Genomic DNA, 27,631 nt, shown 5'->3' with positions numbered 1-27,631 from the left:
CAATACACATGATTTAAAGATGATACTGTTTAATTTACTCTGTAGAAAAGCTTGTGCTTAAGAGTTGTTCCCTTTATGGTCTTTGCCATACTAGTTTTTCTCACTTGTGAGAATATGGAATTATACTAGCATCTCATATAGGGAACTTGTAATATTAACATTTCCTTGGGAGTGTCAGTATATTGCTTAATCTCGGTTCTTATGAAGAGGTTTCTTTATAAGGATTCTACAGCACTGTACAGTAAACAGTGTCTGTTTACTACGTCCTTTTTGTACTGTCAAATAAGGTAGCTGGTTATCTACACTAATTGTGGTGTACATCTGTTTTACCCATGATACAGTAGTGTCACTTTTTCTACTTTTGGTAATTTGGATACTTTGGAAACAAGAAAGTATCTTCTTGAGGACTTTAAGACTTTCCTTGTTTGGTGTTTAAAAGGTTTTAAATTAGATGACCATCACAGTTTGATGGATTTTCTATACTTTGGTGTAGACATTTGGATGATGTCAACATGTATTTAAATATTATTCTTTTCTTTTCCTGGCTTTTATCAGTTTATCATGGGTCTTCATTGAGGTGTATCTCTCTGTAGCTTCTATTCGGTCTATTGTATAGAATAATTAATATTATTGACTCTTTAGTAGTTCTGCACTTGGCATTTGCATTCAATACTTCCTTCTTCTCAGAAGGGTTTTACCCTCTTCAGGGGTACTACTTCTTCTCTATGAAGATATTTATATCTGTTGTGCTTTAACAGGTTATATGTTAATACCTCATCTAGGTGCAACTGTTTTCAGTGTTTACCTGACTCTAGTTATTGTAGGTTGGGTTCGCACTTTGAGAAGTGTTGTCATAAGATAGAATATACAAAATCGGACCGATTCTTTTTCTTTCAGAATCTTTTAAATTTTCTGGTTTTATGTCATTGACACTTTTTCTAGTTCTTCTATGGATAAATCTTAATCATTATAACAGTCATCCTCGCCTTTGTTTCTGCCACACTACCAATGTCTCTTTTTCATACTTGTTGTTTTATTCAGTTTAAAAAAATAATATATATTCACTTAAAAAAGAAAAGGTTACAGGGACATCATCGTTAGGTTCACATTTTAAACGTACCATACCATACAAATTCACCTGTTATAGTTATCTCAAGTAACTATAACTCATGCCCTATGGTAACTACAACTCACGCCCCCGACATGAACAGTTATCTGAACAATAAATTTACTGCAGATGTTACAGTGACATTATAAATGATGTTATCAAAGATGTCACAAGCGCTGTCATTTATGGGATAATTAGCAGTGCATGGCGAGGGCGCGAGTTATAGTTGCCATAGGGCACGAGTTGTAATTACTTGATATAACTCTAACTATAACAGGTGAATTTCTATGGTTTTGTACGTTTAAAATGTGAGTCTTACTATAACGTCCCTGTAACCTTTGTTTTTTTCCAGTGAATTTCTACTTTTTTTTATTTTTTATGTCAAGTAATTTTCTTTACTATACATTTATGCGGCCACCACCATGCACAGCCTTCGGCTGTGTGTGGCAGCCCTTGGCTGCCGAGCCTGGCCTGTGGCCAGTCCCTGTGGCCAACTCTTATACCAACCATACCCCCATGGCCCATCCTCCCCAGGCGATTTCGGGACCGGGAACCCCATCCCAGGGTCCAGCCTAAATATTTACATTTTTTGGGGGGGGTGGGGTGGTCTACTGTAAGGAAATGCCTCCTTGGCATGGTTACCCCCTGACTTTTTGCCTTTGCTGATGCTATGTTTTGAATTGAAAGTGTGCTGAGGCCTGCTAACCAGGCCCCAGCACCAGTGTTCTTTCCCTAACCTGTACTTTTGTATCCACGATTGGCACACCCTGGCATCCAGATAAGTCCCTTGTATATGGTACCCCTGGTACCAAGGGCCCTGATGCCAAGGAAGGTCTCTAAGGGCTGCAGCATGTCTTATGCCACCCTGGAGACTCCTCACTTAGCACAGACACACTGCTTGCCAGCTTGTGTGTGCTGGTGAGAACAAAACGAGTAAGTCGACATGGCACTCCCCTCAGGGTGCCATGCCAGCCTCTCACTGCCTATGCAGGTATAGATAAGTCACCCCTCTAGTAGGCCTTACAGCCCTAAGGCAGGGTGCACTATACCATAGGTGAGGGCACCAGTGCATGAGCACGGTGCCCCTACAGTGTCTAAGCAATACCTTGGACATTGTAAGTGCAGGGTAGCCATAAGAGTATATGGTCTGGGAGTCTTTTTTACATGAACTCCAGAGCACCATAATGGCTACACTGAAAACTGGGAAGTTTGGTATCAAACTTCTCAGCACAATAAATGCACACTGATGCCAGTGTACATTTTATTGTAAAATGCACCACAGAGGGCACCTTAGAGGTGCCCCCTGAAACCTTAACCGACTATCTGTGTAGGCTGACTGGTTCCAGCAGCCTGCCACAACCGAGACATGTTGCTGGCCCCATGGGGAGAGTGCCTTTGTCACTCTGAGGCCAGTAACAAAGCCTGCACTGGGTGGAGATGCTAACAACTCCCCCAGGCAGGAGCTGTCACACCTGGCGGTGAGCCTCAAAGGCTCACCCCTTTGTGCCAGCACAGCAGGACACTCCAGCTAGTGGAGTTGCCCGCCCCCTCCGGCCACGGCCCCCACTTTTGGCGGCAAGGCCGTAGAAAATAATGAGAAAAACAAGGAGGAGTCACTGACCAGTCAGGACAGCCCCTAAGGTGTCCTGAGCTGAAGTGACTCTAACTTTTAGAAATCCTCCATCTTGCAGATGGAGGATTCCCCCAATAGGATTAGGGATGTGACCCCCTCCCCTTGGGAGGAGGCACAAAGAGGGTGTACCCACCCTCAGGGCTAGTAGCCATTGGCTACTAACCCCCCAGACCTAAACACGCCCTTAAATTTAGTATTTAAGGGCTCCCCTGAACCTAAGAATTTAGATTCCTGCAACTAACAAGAAGAAGAGGACTGCTGAGCTGAAAAACCCCTGCCGAGGAAGAACAGAAGACACCAACTGCTTTGGCCCCAGACTTACCGGCCTGTCTCCTGCCTTCCAAAGAAACCTGCTCCAGCGACGCTTTCCAAGGGACCAGCGACCTCTGAATCCTCTGAGGACTGCCCTGCTTCAAGAAAGACAAGAAACTCCAGAGGACAGCGGCACTGCTCCAAAAGAACTGCAACTTTGTTTCAAGGAACAGATTTAAAGACCCCTGCAAATCCCCGCAAGAAGCGTGAGACTTGCAACACTGCACCCGGCGACCCCGACTCGACTGGTGGAGAACCAACACCTCAGGGAGGACCCTCCGGCGACTGCAAGACTGTGAGTAACCAAAGTTGTCCCCCCTGAGCCCCCACAGCGACGCCTGCAGAGGGAATCCCGAGGCTCCCCCTGACCGCAACTGCCTGAACTCCATTTCCCGACGGCTGGAAAAGACCCTGCACCCGCAGCCCCCAGCACCTAAAGGAACGGAACTCCTGTGCAGGAGTGACCCCCAGGAGGACCTCTCCCTTGCCCAGGTGGTGGCTACCCCGAGGAGCCCCCCCCCTTGCCTGCCTGCATCGCTGAAGAGACCCCTTGGTCTCTCATAGGAAACCATTGAAAACCCGACGCGTGTTTGCACACTGCACCCGGCCGCCCCCGCGCTGCTGAGGGTGTACTTTTTGTGCTGACTTGTGTCCCCCCCGGTGCCCTACAAAACCCCCCTGGTCTGCCCTCCGAAGACGCGGGTACTTACCTGCCGGCAGACTGGAACCGGGGCACCCCCTTCTCTCCATTGAAGCCTATGTGTTTTGGGCACCTCTTTGACCTCTGCACCTGACCGGCCCTGAGCTGCTGGTGTGGTGACTTTGGGGTTGCTCTGAACCCCCAACGGTGGGCTACCTTGGACCAAGAACTAAAACCTGTAAGTGACTTACTTACCTGTGAAACCTAACAATACTTTACCTCCCCCAGGAACTGTGAAAATTGCACTGTCCACTTTTAAAACAGCTTATTGTGTTTTATGTAAAAAGTATACATGCTAATGTAATGATTCAAAGTTCCTAAAGTACTTACCTGCAATACCTTTCAAATGAGATATTACATGTAGAATTTGAACCTGTGGTTCTTAAAATAAACTAAGAAAAGATATTTTTCTATAACAAAACCTATTGGCTGGATTTGTCTCTGAGTGTGTGTTCCTCATTTATTGCCTGTGTGTATGTACAACAAATGCTTAACACTACTCCTTTGATAAGCCTACTGCTCGACCACACTACCACAAAATAGAGCATTAGTATTATCTCTTTTTGCCACTATCTTACCTCTAAGGGGAACCCTTGGACTCTGTGCATGCTATTCCTTACTTTGAAATAGCACATACAGAGCCAACTTCCTACATCTAGATATAACAACAAATCGATATATCTTCACCAGTTCATTTGGAAATACTGTTGTATGGTCATGATTAGTGTTTCTTACCCATGTTTTCTTCGTCTTCATTACTTTAATTGTTGTGGTTCTTTCCACAGTACTTTTGGGGAGCTAATGCATGGGTTTAGATCCCTGTAAGGGAGCAAATAGCTTAATATTCATTTTGTTAGTTTGCCTTTAATACTGATTGGTCATGTGAACTTGGATTTCTTTATTCCACGTTTTTGAATGTTTATGACTCCTTATCTGTGGTTCCTCCCCCAAATTTTACGTCTTGAAATATGTTAGGGCTCACCTACATTGTTTTGACTCCGTCGTCTTTTTTAATTATTCTAGACCGGATTTGTTCTAATGACAGATTTTAAAGGTATTAATCATGATGATGCTATCTCCATGCTATTAATTTTTTTTTTACTTTTTATTACTGTGGCCATTTACACAGTTCTTTCACTGATTGTCCGGTCTTCTTCTCTTGTTCTAGACTGGTACTTAAATACTTTTTTGGGAGATCTCAGTTCACATTTCCTCCTCCTGGGTTTCTATGACTTTGGTGTCCGATGCCTAAGTAAGGAATCTGCGGCTTGATGTCTCTATCAGATGAACAAGTTACTTACTTTGGTCAATGCATTATCTAGTAGAGACAGGCTCTAACCACAGATTCCTTAACGATTCTCCCTGCTCTGCAAGCGTAGTTCTCTTTGGTCTCAGAAGATTTTGTTATAGAAATTAACACCTTCAATTGAGAATGCAATGATTATTTGACACGGGTGTCTTTTGTGCTACCATGCTATTTCAAAGGGCAGTTTCTTGTGTGACTCTACACTCGGAGCGTGTAATATAGTCACAGAAGAAACTAACGTCGACAAGGGGGTTATTTAGACTCTGCTAACATCACACCTGGTGAATGACGTCGACACGGAGTCGTGCGATGCCCATTTCCGATGCGTATGTGTACTATGGGAAAAAGGCTTCTGGATCCAGGCTCGCATCTGGGGAAGATATTCTCAAGTAAGGAATTTGTGGCTAGATCCTGTCTCTACCATTTAATGCGTTAACGAAGGTCAGTAACTTGTTCTTCACTCCCACTTGTTTGAATGAATATGTGAGCCTGCCTTATTCTCTATCGAAGTAAATTGTGGAGGGTAGTTACTGATCTAGTGTCTTCCTTGTACAACAAGGTAGTAGTTCTGTGCCTAATCGGTACCCACAGTCTTAATCATTCAGATTACCTCAGTACAGTGGTATCTACTGCGTATCCCTAAGTCAAGGAAAGGTGTCTGTCATGGGAAACTCATTGGCTTACTCTAACCACTCTATTCATGGCCAGATCAAGGACAATGGCATCTTGAGAATTATGTCACAATTATGCAAGATCGAGGATATGCAAATTTGTCATGCCTTCTGCTTCCCGATTCTTTGTAGGATATCTACAAAGCCAAAAAATCAAGATCGGAAAGGTATTAGAATGCTTTACATAGACCAGTTGCAAAGGATACCGTATCATCTTTGAACTAAGCATTTGATAGGTCAAAACAAGTAACAACATTTGCAGTAAAAATCCTAATGAAAAGAGGCAAAAAATAGGTTACCTTTGAAAATGGGCATATAATGTTAAAGATGTTCCAAGGTGTGATCCAAACATATTTTCATATGAAAATGTGCAGGTACTTTCCAAACTTTCAGAAACAACAATAAGCTGTAACACACCTCAGCCATGAGCCGAAACCATTCATACACCAGCAGCTCCGCTAGCCAACAATGAAGTTACTCCCTCCACATGTCTGCTCTTTTTATTGATCTCTTGTACATTCTTGTTAAATTTGCTGCCTTTGCACTGTGTGTCCGTTTGGCCGCTATTACAGAAATAAATTTTTGTATGTGAATGTTTTATTGGTAATCTTGCTTCAGTGTAAATAAAATATTCCCTTCATTCTTTCAGTGGTTTAACTTGAATTCTCTCTTGACGGGTCCAGAGTTAATATCAGATACTTACCTTGCACTTTTCTTGGCCCAGCTACAACAAGAAGGTAATATGAAAACTGTACTGCTAAAAAAACAGGAATCAGAATAAAGTATTGCCATCCCTTTGGTTATATTTGAAATCAGACATGATGTATTGCAAATCTAGAGATGATCTCGATGGAACATTAAGCTTTGTAAACTGTGCCGACAGCTACTCATTGTGCCTGCAATCATACCTGCTAGGTATACCTAACTTAAAAGTCCAGTAAAACACATCTACAGGAAAGCGTCCATATCAGTGGGTGCTCACTAAAGAACCACAAATCTACAAAATGTTGATAAACTGCTTTTTACTTGGAAGTAGGAACCCCACCAGTGAAGGTCAATAATTTCATTGTATCCCATCTAGAGATGACCCTACTATGTTCTAGTTTCATATTCTATCCTGAACATGGGAACACAAGTAAAGAAAGCACAACATACCCTTCTAGCTATATCGAAAAAGTAGAACACAAAAAAAGCACAAACTAAAGAAAGAGAAACTAACTTAATACATGTTAAATATTACTTAGACATTTTTGACATCCTGCACACCATATATCTAAAATAGTTAGCCCAACAGCCTACACAATCTTTCCTAACTAATAATTTATATAATCCCTCAACCATGTTAGCAACCTCCTGAATCGAGAGACATCCTTTGCGTTAAAGTCATCCATAACTTGACCCATCTTAACTTTAGAACTATCCCTTCTATCTTGCTATTCCTGACCGCCTTCAAATATCCATTTCTACATTTGCAACCTTTCTTTTCTTATTGACTGTGGTGAGGGGTACCATAAAAGCCAGCTGCCCTTTCTTCACACATCTTGGGACCTGATTTAGAGCTCGGGACGGGTTACTCAGTCATAAACCTAAATGATATCCTGTTTGCCATATTAGAAATGCATTATATCAAGCAGCACTTGTAATAAGGCAGACAGGATATTTTTCACATTTGTGATGGAGTATCCCATTCCCCAAACTCTAAATCAGGCCCTTGGTTTCTTCTGTAGCACGTCATCTCCAATTTCTTTATTTTTACTTTTTTTTTTTTTTTTTTTTTTTTTTTTTTAAAGTAAAGGTTGTTTAATTGTATGATTTGTCCGTCTCTTAGTGCTTTTTAATCCTACCTCAGTCCTTATTTGGTAAACTTCCCCTCCTTTTACCCATTCCTAACCAGATTTGGTTGAAGATAGGCCCCGTTATTCTACCTTTCAAGCAGGCAAAAGGGGAAACGCAAGGGATGGGATGGATGCGGTGGGGATTAGAGTGTCACAGTTTTTTCTTAAGACAGTCTGCTTGCCGCTGCCCTTTGTGCACTACTTTTCACAATTCTGTTCATTCTCTCTGCTGATCCAGGCTTGTCGTGAATATAGGGCTGTCTTGTGACGTGCATCACCAACATCACTCCAAAACTCCATTTTAATGGTCTTTGGTATGCCGCTCTTTGTGAATTCATTCTTTAAAAACTCCAAAACTACGCTAAGAGTCACAGAACACACACACTTCACTGTGGCCCATTAAGGTTTGTAGCCATCTACCACCACTATAAATCTGAGGCAAAGAGCAAATCGGATGGTCTAACTTTATTCATTCTTAGTTTGAACCCCAGCTGATATGGGACATTGACCGGAAATCCTGAGAATTCCCAACACTTCTGATTTGCCACAGCTCTCACATTGCAGGTAATCACTCACTGACTTCTCACCTATGCCTTCCATTACGGGCCATCACTAGCTCTCACTTACTCTGCTCTTTTTCAGATTCTTCCCTAAATGCCTGCTCTATGCAAGATTAACTATTGTTTCTCTCATTTCCAAAGGTAGAACCTTCCTCAACACAATTCAGTAATATGTAACTCATCTTTAACTTTAATAAACTCTTTACTATATGATACTTAATTTTTGGCCAGCCACAAATACATTCAGTAGTTTGTGTTGTAGGGCTGCTAAACCAACACACGGTGACAAAGTGCTGCGGAATAATTTTCATTTACAAAAAAATATCCCGTACAACACCATAGTACAACAGAAAAAGTCAATCGGCCAAAACAAGTTGATGGTTTAAGAGAAGGTGAACAGGCTGAGAGTAGTGAATTTATAGGAAAGAGAAGGATGCAGAAATTGTAGGACAATGATCAACCTGTGTCAGATGGAAACTCAGACATGTGCAGGTCTGAGGAAGGTGCAGTTGAAGCAGGTGTTATGTGAAACTTCAGCAAAGATGAAGATAATAAATGAATGAAAGAAAATATTTATAAAGCACAAAAAATACCCGAGGGTGACTAGGCACCAAGCAGGAATTAAAGAAGGAGAGCAACCACCCCTAACCATTATTTTAATGAAAAGCCAGGTCTGTAAAGATTTTCTAAAAAGAGACAGTGAGGCGGCAGACTATACCAACAGGAAGCTGATTCCAATGAGAGGCCGTGAATCTCAAAAAGCTTCTGCCGCCCCAGGAGGAGCATTTAAAGGGAGGCACCACCAAATTTATGGCAGAAGCAGGACATAAGATTCTTCCTGGAACGTATCTTCTCAACTTTTGTTTGAAATAGCTGGGTCCCCGCGCATTAAGGTTCTTATAGGCTAGACATAGTGCTTTAAAAACAATCCGTTGTTTTACTGGCAACCATTGTAACTTACTGATGGCCTTTTTTGCAGACTGCCTTTTAGGGATTGATCGCAGAAACCTTGCAGCTTCATTTTGCACAGTTTGAAGTTTGGTCAGAGATTTCTTAGCCAGACCGAGATACAAACTGTTGCAGTAATCTAGTCTGGCCAAAACGAGGGCAATGACAACTGTTTTTAACAAGGCAAAAGTTATGTACCTCCTAATTTTATTGACCAGTCTTATCGATTGAAAAGAAGAGGAAGTGACCTTGTTCACTTGGCTTTTGTGATTCAAGTCACGATCCAGGATAACCCCAAGATTTCCCTCCTTATCAACACGGGTAGGGACCATCCCCAGATCCCACGGGGGACCAAAAAGACACCTTGTTGCCAAACAAGATAACCTCAGTTTCTGATGAGTTAAGTTTGAGGCAGCTTTGGTCCAGCCATTTGCTAACCTCACTCATGCTGTTTCTGAAAAGCTCGCTAGAGCGAATATCACCTTTGGCAGTGGAGACCACGATCTGTGTGTTGTCGGCATATGAAGCCAATGCAGATCCAAAGGATTTGATAAGAGCGGCCAGTGGAGAGACATACAGATTAAACGGCGTAAGGCTCAGAAAAGAGCCCTGCGTCACTCCACATGGCAAAGTATACAGCTCTGAGGTGAAGTCTCCTAATGCTGCAGATTGAAGATGACCAGAAGGAAAGGACTGTAATAGCATAGCGGCCTGACCAGCAATCCCCATGCTGCAGATCCTATCCATTAGCATTCGTGGTTTACAGTATCAAAAGCCACTGAAAGGACTAAGAGGATCAAAACCCTCCTCCATCCAGGGCAAGTCTGATTTTTTCAGTGGCCACCAATTAGGCTGATTATGTACTATGGCCTTTCCTAAAGCCAAATTGTGTGTCATTAAGAAGATGCTGATTTTCAATAAAGCAACTAAGTTGGTCATTCATCACTTTTTCCACCAGTTTTGCCAGAAGTGGGAGCTGAGAGATGGGGCAATAGTTGTTTGATTTTAGCATATTGAAGTTACTTTTTCAGTAGAGGAAGAAACAAGGCCTGCTTCCAAGCAGTAGGAAAAAAACCCTGAGTGAAACACGGCAGTGAATATATTGACTAAATGTGACACTAACATTTTTTAGGCCATTTGCCAGATTATACGATCCTGTGGAAAGCCAGAGGTAATGCCCAACATGATTTTTTGTGACTGAACCCAAGATGGAACCTTAAACTGCTCCAGATGGCCTCTTGTCTCTAGAGATACGCTAGGCGGGTTGCCTTGACAGGCCCCATCCTAACCCAAGTGAGTAAATTGGTAAAAAATAGTAATAACCTTCTCTTGAAAAAAGCAGGTTAAAGAATTACAAAAAACGTAATTATTGACTGCTAAGAAAACCTGAGAAGTTATAGTTAATTATTTTTTTTTATAGCCCTGTAAAGGGTTTTGTTAGAATCGCCTGCCAGTCTAATTTGTTTGGAAAAATGATTAGATTTGTTCACGAAGGATAACTTTTTATATTCTGTTAAGCAGTCTTTATAGTTAGTTTTTTCATTAGCATCATAGTTCTTGCACCGTTTCCTTCCCTGCCTTCTACAGCCTTGTTTCCGTGCCCTCAAAGATTAATTAAACCATGGCTTGAGACTGCTTCTTGTTGTTATTAGTCCTGTTAGTTACTGGGGTTATGACATTGAGGGCAGCGGTAATCCAATTTGGGTTAGATAAGGCTAAGTTGAGAGTGAGAAAAAGAAACCGGGAACTATTAAATCCAATGTAATGAATAATCTTTGTCTGGTTTTGGAAGATTGTTAGAGCTTAACAGCACTACTCATCTGGTAAGAGATGTGTAGTGCTGCTAATTATACAAATTGTTCTTGGTTATTAAGCACAGTTGTTATTCTGTAACCTTTACAGCATGATAACTGCAAATTAATGCAAGTAGTTGGTCCTTCCATGGCTATGAGAACAAAGCCATGTTTTGGCTTTGCTTTGAATCTAGTACTTTCCTTACCTAAGCATGTGCTTCTCTGCATTAGTTCATATTCCGTACAAACTGACTAAAGAGTGGACCTGGGGATGATGGGAGATTGTTATGAAGTGGACGTAAGTTATTATAAGAGAAACTTTGGTAATAGATAGACACATGGTCCTAAATTAGAATGTTATTATTTCAGGGGTACTTATTAATTGTTTTTAAATCATACAATTTGAAGCATTTGACAGCATTAAAAAAATATCACTATTACACAGTTTTTAAGCTTTATAAACGTGAAAAACATCTGTTAAAAAGGAGTCTGAATTTCCCTGCTGGACACCCCCACTCCTCCTTTTTAGGTCTTACCTACCAGACAGCTTTAGGGGTCTGTAGGCTAAAGCCACACATTGGCCTTACCAAAACTGTATGATGTTAGTATGATGGGGCTCATCGTCTGCAGCACCCGTAAGCTTTACTTTAGAGTATAAAAGGTGTGTTTTAAAACTAAACTGAAACCAAATGTTTATCTAAACCTGCTTCTTAAATTGCACTTTGTCTCCTCTCTTGAATGGTAGAATGCACCTTTTACAACGTTTCTAAGATAAGAGAGGGACTTCTCCTTTGCCTATCAAAGGAGGGTTGGTAGAAATGGTGTTCCTTATAGAGCAAGTTTTAGGATGAGTATTCAACTTTGTGCTTTTTGACTGTTTAAAGTAAAGTAGACTGTGAGCAGGCTTAAAGCATTCTTTCTCGTCTTTCTTCCACCAGATATGGCTACAAAGTCAGAGAAGATGGCACATGTTTTGTAAAACTAATTTATGTTCTGGCCTAGGATGGTTCTCTGTTTTATTAGAGAGTTAGACTTGAATTGTGTTTACTGTTTATTGTATCTGTTGTATCTAAACATACCCTTAATGTTTGGGATACTGAAAGAATGGGTCTCTATACCTCCTTGTGTTCTTTGTTTTTTTCGATCCATGTGCATGATGTGTTTTTTGTTATTCTGTGTTCTTGTATAGCTTATGTTTGATTGTAGTTGGAAATCTGAGATTGATGTATTATATCCTCCCTAGGTTATTCTATATTTGTCATTAAGGGTAACCTCCCTGATTGTGAGGCAGACCAGTTATTACAGATGATTCGTGTACATCAAGCTCAGCGACCAAAATTGATAGGGGAGGAGATGGCACAATCAAAAGATCAGAGGTAAGGTTAATAATAAAAAGTATTTGGTGACTTGTGCAGACAAATGTGCCACTCCTGTTCACATAAGTAGTAATACATCATCTGGTGTATGTTTTATGAAGGTCATGCAGTTCTTCTGGAGAGCAATGTAGCAAGGTTGTAATACCTTTAAAATGCTGGAATCCAAGCTCTTCTGAGATTGAGGAAGATTAACCACATCTTAAAAAGTTTGTACCAGCTTTATTTGATTCCAGATTGCCAGTCGTATAGCTTTAAGGCCATAAATATAATGCATCACATTTTCTATATTCTGATGCTCACTTTAATCAGGTGTTTCATCTTCTATAGACCACAATGTTTTTTGAGTTCTGTAGACTCCCTGAGTTTTGTCCTCCATATGTTCAAGCAAAAAAAAAAAAAAAAAGAGGTTTTAAAGCCTTTCACGTGCAAAGAGTAATGCTGTGGAACTCAGTGCCACTCCATCTTTGCGGTAAACCATCATACCTTAAATTTCATGAGAGAGTTAAACCTGGCTGTTCACTCAGTAACATGTTAAGTTCTAGGGTGAGCTTAATAAAAAGCACAAACATGAAGAAATCATTGAAATAAATGTTTAGTTCTAGAAATATGATCTAATTTTAGCCTGTGAGCAAATAGGCTAGGGCACACCGCTGACTGTGGCAGCAGCACAGGAGAAGGATCACACTGTGAAAACGCAGAACAAAGTTGCTCCCACCCCTAGGCTCTTTTATTTATATTAGCCATTTATAGCCTTAAAGGCAATATAAAAACCACTGAGAGAAAACCATGGATCTTAAAAAAAAAAAAAAAACAGTTTTTTCTAAAAAGTGGACGTTTTGTAGAGACCGTGTTTGCCATATTGTTTTGCCCACAAAATTAGATAGGGACACACACGCTTTAGCTCTCTAAAATTAGCCCACTATTCCAACTATGAAAAAATGTAACACGCCCACAAGCAAAATATGGGGAGCAAAATATCTGCTTTTTATTTAAACATATAATGTTTGTCTGGTAATTTCTGATCAGTGGCCAGTGCAGCAATGTAATAGGAAGAGGAAGGCTACTGTTGATCTCTGTTCTAAAGACGACCTTCAAGGTAAAATTGTATATCTTTTTAATTTGAATTACAGACTGATGACACCTATGGATTACAACAAAAATACCCAAAATATATGTTCCAAATACATATTTAAGACACCTATTGTACTCAAAAATGAAAATTCATAGCACATGTGGACATTCTAATTGGTTTTGGTTTCAACACACACATACATCCTGCCATAAACGTACCTACGGACCACTCCCATCTAAAACACGATCACACCACCCTCCTTCCACTCCTCTTTTTAAGCAACAAAACGTAACTTGACTGTACTAAAGTAAATGGAGACAACCTATCTTTTGGTAGCTCTGGAGTCCCTTTTATTAGCCCTCAGTGGGCCATGGCAGACTGTTCCACGTTATAATTAAGGAAGCCTAAAATCAGATGTAAAGTGTGTAGCTAGGCCTTGAATAGGACACTATCTTAAACCAATAGTGAGCAGTGCCCACTGAGGCATTTCAGAGAAGAATGTGATAGACAGAGAAGGCTTTACATTTGTATTGTCTTCTTGGCGAGCCATGAGGTCACTGCTCAGCACTGATGTGCTCCACGTAACAATAGAAAGTGCAATGAATGCCTACAATAGGTCTTTCCCTCAGTATTTCCCAGGTTCCTCAGAATGTTGTGCTGTTGGGGTAGTAATTAAATACTGCTGACATGATTAGCTATAAAATAGAATGCTATGCATATTCTAGATTTGCATGTGCAATTTCCTTTCATCACGGATATTTCAGGGAAAATTAAAAATAGAATCAGTATAACTGATAGTAAAGGATGTGAAGGAAGGGTAGGACATGAGGTCAATTATCACCCATGTCTTTACAGCTGTCATGGAAGACTCAGAGAAGTTAATACTCTCTGTGATAAGTGATAGAATGAATACTGATATTAATGCTTGCTTGTGTTTTTTTAGCTTTCTACTGCAGTTTTGATGCTTAGTGCCATTATAAAAACACTTGTTATATTAACCCAACTTGGTAGTACTTGGCAGTACTCATCTTAAGAGCCACAAATGGATGCAAGACTTGAACGCCTCACCGTGATTCAAACATCTGTTCCGCATCATAAATCTGAACACTGAACCTTTAAACCTACTGAGCTATCTTACTGGCTTATTCTAGAGAAAGAATCAAAGGTAAAAGGCACCATGTCACCTGTTGCAAATTTGTATTGCTTGTTTATAGTAAATAGTAAATATGTGCTGAATTGAAAGTGTTTCATTAGAGAAAAGAATACTGATTCAAAGGCAGAAAAGCCCAAGAAGGATTTTGTGAAGTAGGACATTAGTAATATGTAATATGTGAGTTCGTAAGCAGTGCATGGTGAGGACGCAAGTTATAGGTAACTCTGCTAACTATAACTGGTGAATTTCTGTGTTTTAGTTCTGGGAGGGGTGGGGGGTCCATGCATCTCCCTCCCATATGCATTAATTTCTGTCCCGGGGATTGGCTCCCTGGGGCCTGTCATGCCTGGAGGCAGATATCCTTACAGCCCCACCCTCCCCTTATACATTAATTTCAGCCCCAGAGATGTACTCCTGGGTGCCTATGAAGGCTAGGTTAGGGGAGGGGGATCCGCATGTAATAAACATTTTTTTTTTCTTTTCTTTTAAATGATCCTGCAGGATTCCAACATTTTTTGTTGATTTTCCCCACAATGGGGACCCGGCGCTTCTGCCCACTTGCAGCGGTATTATATGGTGGGCTAGGGAAGTCCTAATCAATCCTCACCAACAGTTTCTTCATGTTAAAAGAACAGCCAAGATTTCCAGAGTAGGGTGATTTATTTCATGTCTTCCATCTGACGCATTTCGGCCTCGCAGGGCTCTTGACCCATGAGAAAGTCTGTGAGGTCGTAGGACATTTATTTATTTACTGTATTTATATATATATATATATATATTTTTTTTTACACAGCGTTCTAGTTAGGTTCTGAATTTCCTTGCATAAAACCATAGAAATTCAGCAGTTCTAGTTAGTTTTTTCAAGTAATTGTAACTCACGCTTAAAGGTAACTATAACACGCGCCCCTGATTTGCACAGTTTTTCTTCAATAATTGAACTGATGTTTCATTGATCTTTTTATTGATGTTTTAAAAGTTGTTGTGAGTGCTGCAAGATCTGGGTTAATTAGCAGTGCATGTCAAGGACACGAGTTATAGTTACCTTAGGGTGAGAGTTACAGATACTTGAAATAACTCTTAAGTGCTGAATTTCTGTTGTTTTGTGCGAGTAAATTCAGAACCTAATTATAACGCCCCTGAAACCTTTTTTTTTTTTTTTAAGTGAATGGCAATTATATGTTTAAAAAAAAAATCCTATTTCCTAACTATAATGACCTTGTAACCCTTGTTTTTTTCAGTGATTTTCTATGGATTGTTTTTTACGTAATTTTAATTACAATACGTTAATCCAACCAACGACCATGCGCAGCAGGGCTTGACTACAGGGTCTGTCTCGCTGGGTGTTAGAATAGGTGTGAGAGGGACTACGTAGGTATGGGAGTGCCTGAGTGGTTCTGTGAGTGGGTGCATTAGTCTCTGAGTGGGTCGGTGATAGATGCACTAGAGTCTGAGTCGGGTAGTGGGTGCTTGAGTGTCTGAGTAAGTCTGTGAGTGGGAACATGAGTCTGAGTGCATCTGTGAGTGAGTGCATGAATTTCACAGTGGGTCTATGATTGAGTACATGAGTCTCTGAGTGGGGGTGTGAGAGTCTGTGTGGGTTTGTTAGTAGCTGTGTGAGTGACTGCCACAGATGGATCCCACCTGCCCCTTTATCCTACAAGAGTCGACAGCTTTGTACAAAATATCTACCCAAGTCTAGTTCTTTCTGCCTCCTTGGGTAAATGTCCGGTGTGCGTTCTGCACTACAGCTGTGTAATGGACCACAAGGAAATGCCACAAATGACCATGTGTGCGTTTTGGCAACATGATTGTTCCTGGTGTGTCTTTCTCTAGAATTCTTTGATAACACTAATCCTCCTATAGAGAGGCCAACAAGACTACAAAGACGTAAATCTCCACCAAACCAGGGTCCTTCTTTTTATCCATATGACATAAGTACTTCTTTGTTTTTGTGACAATGTCCTCATATTCCTCGGCATTAAGAATGCACCACCAAAATCGTCGGGAAACGCACTGGGAGGCCCTTTGGTAAGCTGTCCATCATCCTGGCAAAATGTGTGAAGACCTTTGCATACTACTAAGGTGGACAGTGTGGGGCCAAACAGGTGAAACGTCCAGGTGATTTACACGTTTGCACACCCGTAGCATTTTAAAGGGAGAACCATGGACTCTGCTCTCACCAGGAGAGGACAAGAAATAACTCACTTGTCACAGTCACATACAGATTGCGCTTCAAGTGATCATTGATGCTTTTACCTTCACAAAGGATTTTATATTATGATGGGGGATGGCACGCGGTCCCCCTACCTGGGCTGATATCGGACCCCCTGGGGCCCGGTCTTCATTCAATAGGGGAGGGGAGCCTTGCGGCCAATCTCAGCCATGACACCTAGGTGCTCCCCAGGGCACCCAGTTAGCAGTGTTGGGGATCGTAGGGGTAGCCGGCTTTACTGTCACAGACAGGGAGCTGCTAAACGAGCAGCTCCCTGTCTCTGAGAGCAAGGAAACCAACTTAAACTCCGCTCCCAGCAAGCTAGAGCTGTTTGACAGCTCTTGCTTGCTGGGAGCGTAGTTGTGTTTGCTCTGTCTTGGCGGGAGCTGCCAAAACTCTTGCCAAGCCAGAGCAAACAGCTATGTCCCGTGGGTGGGCACCCCGGGACATAGCAGGAGCCTGCCCTTGGGGGCAGTGGTCCCAGGGCCATTTTTGGCTCCAGGACAGGGGTTGCAAGGCCCCCCTTCTGTCTTCCACAAGCCAGACCCCTACCCCACCACTGCCAAACATCCTATGTATTGTGGGGACTCAGAGATGACCTATACAGAGCACATCGTGCAGGGAGTTATGGGCAAAAATGTTTGGTGAAAGGAATGGCCCGCAAAGCGAATATTGTAGTATCTTGATTGTAATGGTCAATACAGCCTCTAGAGGATACCATCATAAAAATAGCATTTGTAAGAAACATGGTCATGTAACCATTCAGCGAATATTGTGGTATCAGCTCTCCTGCTGTGCCAGGAGAGACGCTTTATGGATTTATGTGGTTTTTTTTTCTGTTAAATGCTCTAGTTTTTATGTTTTTCAACTGCTCAACTTAAGTGATACTCATGTAAAGCACTCATCAGATCGAGGTTGCACTGTATGAAACTTCACTTAGTCATGTAAAGCGCTCTTCTGACCGAGATTTCGCTATATGAAACTTCACAGCCTCTTGTAAAGCCCTCCTCCTGTAGAGTTTGCGCTATATTGACCATTAAAAAAACTGAAAAAAAAAAACTCCAGCTCGCAGCCTTTGTGGGTAGACACCACAAAGAAACAGCAGCATGGCCAAAACAAGAAGAGGAAGAAATAACATATGGCAACGTAGCGAAATGGCAAGGCAAAAGAAAGAGTAGTGCGCCACACTGAGGTATTTGGCCAGTTGTGCAATAATCCATGTAACAGGGTCAGTCTCCAGGCGGTAACAAAGCAGCCTCAAGGAGGGACAAGCCTAAAGCATTTACTTACGAAATCAAGGGAATTTTGAAAGGCAGGCCAAGGAACGAATGAACATGATGGGCGTGCTGGAAGTCCGCAGATGTAGATTACAAAATGTCGAGAGAAAGCGCTTGCGCGCTGCCTAGGCTCGCATAAAAAAAGCTAAACAGTAGCACTAGATACATTGATTATTTATGCCGATTAATTTGATTAACCAGTCGCATAACTTGGCCTTCCACTGCCGCATACACTGTGCTATTAAAATTGAGTTAGCAGAGCAAAAATCACCTTTTCGAGCAGAACTTTTTAGGTCAAGCAGACATTAGGTATTTTATCTAAACTTTCTTTATTGGAAGCCCGTCCCACCACCTCACCCCCCTTGCAGCTGTACTACGTATGGCAGTTGGTGAGCATTTGCGTTGATTTTTGGGACTTAATTTACACGCTCTTCTCCAGTGGAATGCTGATAAATCTGTGCTCTCCAAAACATAAAGTGGGATCTGAGGGTGGTGTGCCTCCCTGGGCCGCCATAAAGTATGAAATATGTATTTTCCAGAGTACCTCAGACTGTTGCGCTTTACCGCCTTTTCCCCATGCATTAGTGTAAGTGAGCATGAACAGGCCTCTCTTCATCAAAAGCTCATGCTGTGAATCAGAAGTAAACTTATTTCCCAGCAATCAACAGAAATTTTAGAGGGGAGTTGGCTTCCGTCCACTTGGGTTCTTCCACCAATAAAAGGTCAAATGTTTATAGTTGTGTTAAAAATATGCAGACCCAATATTGTTCTGGGGCTCTGAGGTGAGGTATCTAATTGACGGGCTGTGGCATGGGGTTTAGTGCATCAATCAGTGCATATTGGAGTGGACTGTATTGCCCACTTTTATTTTTCCACACCATGGCAGCTCTCCACATAGAACAATAAAATCACAAAGATGAAAACTATTAGGGGCAAAATGTGTCAGCCATTGCTGAAAATCTTTGAGAGAGGTATCATTTTGTTGACAGTCAAATTTAAAGTGGCTACGCCAATAAAATGATTACTGAATTGTTTTAATTAAGTTACTTGCGCTCAGTTATTTTTGCTCTATCCTTAATTGTCTCCTAAAGTGAGCTAAACAGTAAAATCGTGGGAGGAAATGGGGCCCAGTGGTCAGTGCTGCAGAGGTGGAGGTTGGAGCTGGGGAACCAGGCTCGAGTCCTGGGATCCGCCCAACATCCGGTGATTTTTGGCAAATCATTTAAGCTTCCCTTATCTAAAAAATAAATATGACTTTCAGTAATTTAATCTGGTGCTCACGTAAAGCGCACCAATGCCTAAGGTATCTAAAACTGTAAGTTTAGCCAGGTAGATTCTGTGTAGTTTACGGGCAATGAGATGTATTTTCTAGTATGCGTCTTGCTCAGACACTTAATCCTCAATGTCACCATGCCCTCGCTTGGGCTGGCTGAAGACCATTTGAGTAAACTATTTTCTCATGCATTATAAACGGACACACCTCAACTGACATGTAAAGCATGTAAGGGTGCCCATATCCTAAATAAATATATATATTAGTTGCCCTCGACGAGGAGAGAACCCCGCAGCACTACTCATTTTTACTGCAGTTTACAGAGACAAATAAATAAATATTGTTTCTGGAGCCAAGGAGTTGGAACTTCCCTACTATCATGGCGAGAGCAGTTTGGAAAATGTAACTGGTGCTCATGCAGAGCTCTATAATGCCTCAGATGGAGTTTGTTCTTGAAAATGCCATTGCTGCGTGATGTGAAGGGGAGAGACAAACGAGAAAAGTAGTTCGCCCACTCTGAAGTATATGGGTGATCATGCTATAAGCCATGTAACAGGGTCAGCCTCAAGGAGGGACAAATGTAAGGCGTTGAGCAACAACATCAAGGGTTTTTCGAAAGGCAGGCCCAGGAACAAATGTAAGTGATGTGTGTGAGGTGGGTGTGGTTAAGGCCCACAGATAGATACCACGCTGAAAAATCGCTATTGCGCACTGCTACGCTTGACCTAAAAAGGGTGCTTTCTGGACCAAGAGCTACCTTTCTGCCGAAATTGGTGTAATTCCATCCAGTGATTTGGGCTGTAGACCTGTTCAAAAACCCTATTGGAATTAACATGGGAAAAACACGTTTTTGGACTGCCCTTACCCCCACTTTTTTCTCGGCTCCCCCTTGACTGATCACCACAAAACTTTCCAGACAGTAACTGACGTGAGCATCTCATTTTTTGGGAAAAACTTCATTAAGAACCGACACCAAGAAACCAAAGGTTAAAGTAACATTTTAGTTAGATGACTTTTTCAGTGACAACATTAACATTTTGAACTAAAAAACTGAAATTTACCAAGTATAGTTAGTAGTTCTGACTATAACTTGCATCTCGCCATACACTTATTATGACCTCACATTTGACATCACTCATGATGTTCTATGACATCATTTATGACATCTCATTTGGCATCACTGATGACATCATCCAGTGAATGTGTAGGTTTGTTTAATAGTTTACATAGCGGCGGGTAACTAATGTATTAGTTTTCTACATAATATGAGACAGCCTGTGTCCATCTAATGGGTATGTGTTTACAAAACGTATGTGCTCCGATTCCACCATAGGTGTGTAGAGGTATTGAATACATTAAACATCTTTGTTTTGAAGAGCAACTCTGTATGCAGTTGACAGTTGATTTGTATTCATTAAGTTCCACAGAAGGTTTATACTACTGCAGAAAAAGTTTCCAGCAGGGCAAAGATTATTTGTACTATGTACTAAATATTGTAAGCAAAATCATCTTAGCTTAACAATTTGTACTTAACATAGAAGACTGTGTGCAACAGGTGCTAACCCATGTACACATGCATGATTTGCTTCAGAAGATAAGCTGTCTCTAAGGTTTACACCACAGTATGAAGGCTGCAGGTAGTATGATCTTTAGCACCTTCTGACAATGGTTGCATTAAGTAAATAGTTACCCTTTGGACATGTTTTGCAGAGAGTGTACACTGTTTAGTAGATACTTTTTAATACTGTTTGGTGTTTCTCTCATGAGTTTCACTGTCTGCACACACCGTGGTGCAGAGTAAACTCTCCCCATAGAGTGAACACTGTTAACGTTACCCACTTTTCTATTCCTATCCACTTAATTTACCAATGTAGGTTCAGTGACTGTTGGGTTTCATACAGGTAAAGTGTGTCTGAAGTAGGTCATTAGTTATATAACAGGACCTGAGTATCAGGAGGAACTTGGTTTTCCCTGAAGAATTGTATACAGATTGAAAAACATGTGCAGGATAGGTTACTCCTTAATCTGTGATTCGTAGTCAACATGTACTTGGCTACCTATGAAGTATATGTACAGGGTCTGTGTTTCAAATAACTCATTCTTTCTTTACCTATGGGTGCTGTACGTATGATACCAGTAAAGATACTTCATATTAGACTAAGCTATTAAGCACTTACTTTCATAGCTCTAATGTTATACCCGTTTAACCCCTCGGTGCCTGGGACAAGGTGGTTATGTCCTTGGCCGTGGCACTCAGGCACCATGGACATAATCACCCTTTCCTGCACCCGGCCCAGTTGTGGAGCACTAGTGCTCCCCCGTGGGCCTCCCATGATGGGCAGGGATGGAAGGAGAATCGCGTAGCCCTCCCATGCACCCCCCACCCCCCCCAGACATCTGAAAGCATTTCTCTTCCAATCTGGGGATGGGGCAGGCAGAGAGACATGAAAGGAAAGGTTTATCCTGCAGAAATGCCCACTAGACCCCAGGGATTTTTTTTTATTGTAAACATCAAAGGGGAGCGCGACCCCTTGAGCAAGGCTCGCTCCTCTGTGGGTGGGGGGGGGGCAAGTATATTTTAGCCCATTTCTGCCCACTTTGGGGGCAGATCGGGCTATTTTTCTGAGGCCAATCTGCCCCCAAGAGGAGCAGAAACCATTAGACACCAACGATTTCTTTTTTTTGTTTTTTCTTTTTTTTTGTGTGTGCCAATTTCACACAAGGGGAGCGACCTCTTAGGCAAGAGTCACTCCTCTAGGGCAGAAATTTATTTAAGGACATTTCTGCCACCCTTGGGGACAGATCGGGCAATTTCTATTAGGCTGACCTATACGGGGGGCAGAGACCACTTAAGCACCAGGGATTGGTATGTGTGTGTTTTGTTTGGGGGGGGGCAGCCCCTTGGACATGGGTCGCTCCCCATGAGGGCACATTACTGTTGTCCATTTCTGCCATTTCTGTCTCCTTTATTGGCTCTGGGTACCTAAGGTTCTTGATGAACCTACAAGCCCTATATATCCCCGCAACCAGAAGAGTCCAGCAGACGTAACGGTATATTGCTTTCAAAAATCTGCCATAGCAGGAAAAAGGTCTAGAAGAAAATGTGGACAGAAATTGCTTGTTTTTTCACCTCAATTTCAATATTTTTTTATTTTAGCTGTTGCTTTCTGTAGGAAAACCTTGAAGGATCTACACAAATGACCCCTTGCTGAATTCAGAATGTTGTCTACTTTTCAGAAATGTTTAGCTGTCCGGGATCCAGCATTTGTTTCACACCCATTTCTGTCATTAACTGGAAGGAGGCTAAAAGCACAAAAAATAGTAAAAATGGGCTGTGTCCCAGTAAAATTCCACAATTTTGTTGAAAAATGTGGTTTTCTAAATCATGTCTGCCTGTTCCTGAAAGCTGGGAAGATGGTGATTTTTGCACCGCAAACCCTTTGTTGATGCCATTTTCATGGGGAAAAGCAGAAGCTTTCTTCTGCAGCCCTTTTCCCCATTGTTTTTTTTTTTTTTTTTAAACCCAAAATTTTAGCTGTATTTTGGCTAATTTATTGGTCTCCTCCAGGGGAACCCACAAACTCTGGGTACCTCTAGAATCCCTAGGATGTTGTAAAAAAAGGACGCAAATCTGGCGTGGGTAGCTTCTGTGGACAAACAATTATGAAGGCCTACGTGCGTACTGCCCCAAATAGCCAAAAAAAGGCCTGGCATAGGAGGGGGAAATAGGCCTGTCAGTGAAGGGGTTAAAGAGCAATATGTACAAAATAAGCTTGCATGATGTCATCAGATATGTTATCAATTGTCGTTTGCGATGCTATCAGTTATGCCATAAAAGATTAAATTTAACATGTCATGAGTGATGTCATATTTGAGGTCATAAACAGTGCATGGCGGGGACACAGGTTATAGTTGGTGCTGCTAAGTATAAATGGTGAATTTTAGTGAATTTCTGAAGTTTTTTAACCTTTGTTTATTTGTGGAATATATATATATATGTTCGATGGCATGTGTAGCTGCAGATACACATGCTGTGCACATCCCGCCATCTGGTGTTGGGTTTGGAGTGTTACAAGTTGTTTTTCTTCAAAGAAGTCTTTTCGAGTCACGAGACCGAGGGACTCCTCCCATTTCGACTCCATTGCGCATGGGCGCCGACTCCATCTTAGATTGTATTTTTTCCGCCATCGGGTTCGGACGTGTTCCTTTTCGCTCCGTGTTTCGGGTCGGAAAGTTAGTTAGAATCTCGGAAAAATCGTCGGTATTGTTTGCGTTCGGTATCGGGTTAGTTACAACAGATCGACACCGAATTAAGAAGAGCTCCGGTGGCCCTTCGGGGTTTTTTCGATCCCCGTCAGGGTCTGGTCGGCCCGGCCACGTGTCTCTTCAAGGCTGATGGAACGGACCCCATTCCGCTTCTGTCCAAAATGCCATAACAAGTATCCATATACAGATCAACACTTGGTCTGTAACTTGTGTTTGTCACCAGAACACAAGGAGGATACTTGTGAGGCCTGTCGAGCGTTTCGGTCCAGGAAGACACTCAGGGACCGAAGAGCAAGAAGACTGCAAATGGCGTCAGCGCCGACAGGACAAGGGCGTTTCGAGGAGGAGGAAGAAACATTCTCCGTCCAGGATTCGGACTCGGAGGAGATCGATCCCGAAGAAACGCCGAAAACCGTGAGTAAGACGTCAAAACAGATAACTCACGAAAAGACTGCTAAAGCCCAGGGGACGCCACCGCCAACCGGCCATGGCTTAACCCGAAAAATAGGTGACCGTCCATCAGCACCGAAAAAGGGCGAGCTGGTGTCGAAGTCATCCGACTCCGGTCGAGATACAGGCACGCAGCAATCTCGGGCCTGAGAGAGTGGCTCCGAAAAGATTTGGCATCGAGACAGCGGCACCGAAATGGGTCTGCACCGAGAGGGCACAACGCCGAAAGCAAAAAAGATTTCGTCGGAGCCGAAAAAAGCAGCCGAAAAGGTTTCGCTGCCGAAACATCCGGCCTCCGAACCGAAAATTAGTTCCTATTCAGAGGAACAAGGACTGTCCTCACAAATGAAGACACACAGATTTGAACAAGAATTAGAGACAATAGAGCCAGATCACACGCAAAGGCGGCTCTTTATTCAAAAAGATACAGGGCAGATCAGCACTCTTCCTCCAATCAGAATGAAACGAAAACTTGCCTTCCAAGACAAGGACAAGGACAAACAGCCACAAGCAAAAGTGGCTAAACAAGTAACACCACCACCATCCCCACAGCACTCTCCACAACCATCACCGGTAGCCACGCCACCAATGATGCAATCCCCAACTCATACGGGGATGAGTCAAGATGACCCTGATGCATGGGACCTTTACGACGCACCAGTGTCAGATAATAGTCCTCAATGCTATCCAGCGAGACCCTCGCCACCAGAGGATAGTACAGGCTACGTTCAAGTGGTATCAAGGGCAGCAGCATTTCACAATGTCAGCCTTCACTCAGAACCCATTGAAGATGACTTCCTTTTTAATACACTGTCGTCTACGCACAGTCAATAACAAAGTCTGCCGATGTTGCCCGGAATGCTAAAACACTCCAAACAAGTGTTTGAGGAGCCTGTCAAAGGGAGAGCCATTACTCCAAGAGTAGATAAAAAATATAAACCGCCACCAACAGACCCAATGTACACCTTATTGAACACTTACCAAAGGAGTTCCAAAAAAGAGCGCAGCAAGTGGTAGAAGAGGGACAAAATATCTCCAATAATCAAATTCGATCCGCAATGGATGCTGCAGACACAGCTGCTAGAACTGTCAACACAGCAGTAACAATAAGGAGGCATGCATGGCTGCGTACATCAGGATTTAAACCAGAAATACAGCAAGCTGTGCTGAATATGCCATTCAACGGACAGCAGTTGTTTGGGCCGGAGGTGGACACTGCAATAGAAAAACTTAAAAAAGACACTGACACGGCCAAAGCCATGGGCGCACTCTACTCCCCGCAGAGCAGAGGCACATTTCGAAAGACACAATTTCGAGGGGGGTTTCGAGGGCACACCACAGAAGCCACAACCTCACAAACAAAGCCCACTTACCAGAGCCAGTATCAGCGGGGAGGTTTTCGGGGACAATATAGAGGAGGACAGTTTCAAAGAAACAGAGGAAAGTCCCAAAACTCCTCAAAACAAACAGTGACTTCAAGGTCACAAATCCCCAACACATAACACCTGTGGGGGGGAGACTAACCAAGTTTTACACACATTGGGAGGAAATAACAACAGACACTTGGGTCTTAGCAATTATCCAGCATGGTTATTGCATAGAATTTCTCAAATTCCCTCCAAACGTCCCACCGAAAACACACAATATGTCAAAACAACATATAGATCTTCTAGGACTAGAAGTTTAGGCATTGCTACAGAAAGAAGCAATAGAATTAGTACCAAAAGAACAATTAAACACAGGAGTTTACTCACTGTACTTCCTGATACCCAAAAAAAGACAAGAGCCTGAGACCGATGCTAGATCTCAGAACATTAAATACCTACATCAAATCAGACCACTTTCACATGGTTACTCTACAAGACGTAATCCCACTGCTCAAACAACAAGACTACATGACAACACTAGACCTAAAGGATGCATATTTCCATATACCAATACATCCTTCACACAGAAAGTACCTAAGGTTTGTATTCCAAGGGATACATTACCAATTCAAAGTGTTGCCATTCGGAATAACAACTGCGCCAAGAGTTTTTACAAAATGCCTAGCAGTAGTAGCTGCACATATCAGAAGGCAGCAAATACATGTGTTCCCATACCTAGACGATTGGTTAATCAAAACCAGTACGCTAAAACGGTGTTCAAAACACACAAAATATGTCATAGAAATCCTACACAAACTAGGTTTCTCAATCAACTACGCAAAGTCACACCTGCAGCCGTGTCAAACACAGCAATACTTAGGAGCAACAATCAACACAGCAAAAGGGATTGCTACTCCAAGTCCACAAAGAGTACAAACATTTCACAATGTAATACATGCCTTGTATCCAAAACAAAGAGTACAAGTCAAAATGATAATGAAACTACTAGGCATGATGTTCTCATGCATAGCCATTGTCCCAAATGCAAGGTTACACATGCGGCCCTTACAACAGTGCCTAGCATCACAATGGTCACAAGCACAGGGTCAGCTTCTAGATCTGGTGTTGATAGACCGCCAAACATACATCTCGCTTCAATGGTGGAACAGTATAAATTTAAACCAAGGGCGGCCTTTCCAAGACCCACTGCCACAATACGTGATAACAACAGATGCTTCCATGACAGGGTGGGGAGCACAACCCAATCAACACAGCATCCAAGGACAATAGGACATACAGCAAAAACAGTTTCACATAAATCACCTAGAACTGTTAGCGGTATTTCTAGCGCTGAAAGCATTTCAACCCATGATAACCCACAAATACATTCTTGTCAAAACAGACAACATGACAACAATGTATTACCTAAACAAACAAGGAGGGACACACTCAACACAGTTGTGTCTCCTAACACAGAAAATATGGCATTGGGCGATTCACAACCACATTCGCCTAATAGCACAATTTATTCCAGGAATTCAGAATCAGTTAGCAGACAATCTCTCACGGGATCACCAACAGATCCACGAATGGGAGATTCACCCCCAAATACTGAACACTTACTTCCAAATTTGGGGAACACCACAAATAGATCTATTTGCAACAAAGGAAAACTCAAAATGCCAAAACTTCGCATCCAGGTACCCACAACATCAGTCTCAGGGCAATGCGCTATGGATGAACTGGTCAGGGATATTTGCGTACGCTTTCCCCCCTCTCCCACTCCTTCCATATCTAGTAAACAAGTTGAGTCAAAACAAACTCAAACTCATACTAATAGCACCAACATGGGCAAGGCAACCTTGGTACACAATACTACTAGACCTGTCAGTAGTACCTCATGTCAAACTACCAAACAGACCAGATCTGTTAACACAACACAAACAACAGATCAGGCATCCAAATCCAGCATCGCTGAATCTAGCAATTTGGCTCCTGAAATCCTAGAATTCGGACACTTAGACCTCACACAAGAATGTATGGAGGTCATAAAACAGGCTAGAAAGCCTACCACTAGACACTGCTATGCAAATAAGTGGAAAAGGTTTGTTTATTACTGCCATAATAATCAAATTCAACCCTTACACGCATCTACAAAAGATATAGTAGGATACTTACTACATTTGCAAAAAGCAAAACTAGCTTTCTCTTCCATAAAGATACATCTTACTGCAATTTCAGCTTACCTGCAAATTACGCACTCAACTTCATTATTTAGGATACCAGTCATAAAAGCGTTTATGGAAGGCCTAAAGAGAA

The 27,631-nt window shown here is 42.1% G+C and overlaps 1 protein-coding gene across 5 annotated transcripts in view; it reads left to right on the top strand.

Moving 5' to 3' along the window:
• The window catches only part of ATXN3 (ataxin 3), a 237,313-nt gene that overhangs the window by 93,424 nt on the left and 116,258 nt on the right, over positions 1 to 27,631 (top strand). For all 5 annotated transcript variants that reach the window (XM_069208200.1, XM_069208199.1, XM_069208198.1 and 2 more), the window contains exons 6-7: positions 6,380 to 6,467; positions 12,110 to 12,242. In XM_069208200.1, the coding sequence (XP_069064301.1) occupies positions 6,380 to 6,467; positions 12,110 to 12,242 (221 nt within the window). The remainder of the gene's footprint in view (positions 1 to 6,379; positions 6,468 to 12,109; positions 12,243 to 27,631) is intronic.

The sequence above is a fragment of the Pleurodeles waltl genome, chromosome 9 (assembly GCF_031143425.1).
Source record: "Pleurodeles waltl isolate 20211129_DDA chromosome 9, aPleWal1.hap1.20221129, whole genome shotgun sequence".
Taxonomy (NCBI): Eukaryota; Metazoa; Chordata; class Amphibia; order Caudata; family Salamandridae; genus Pleurodeles; species Pleurodeles waltl.
Note: the sequence above shows the minus strand (reverse complement) of the source record. Positions and strands in the feature narration are given on the sequence as shown.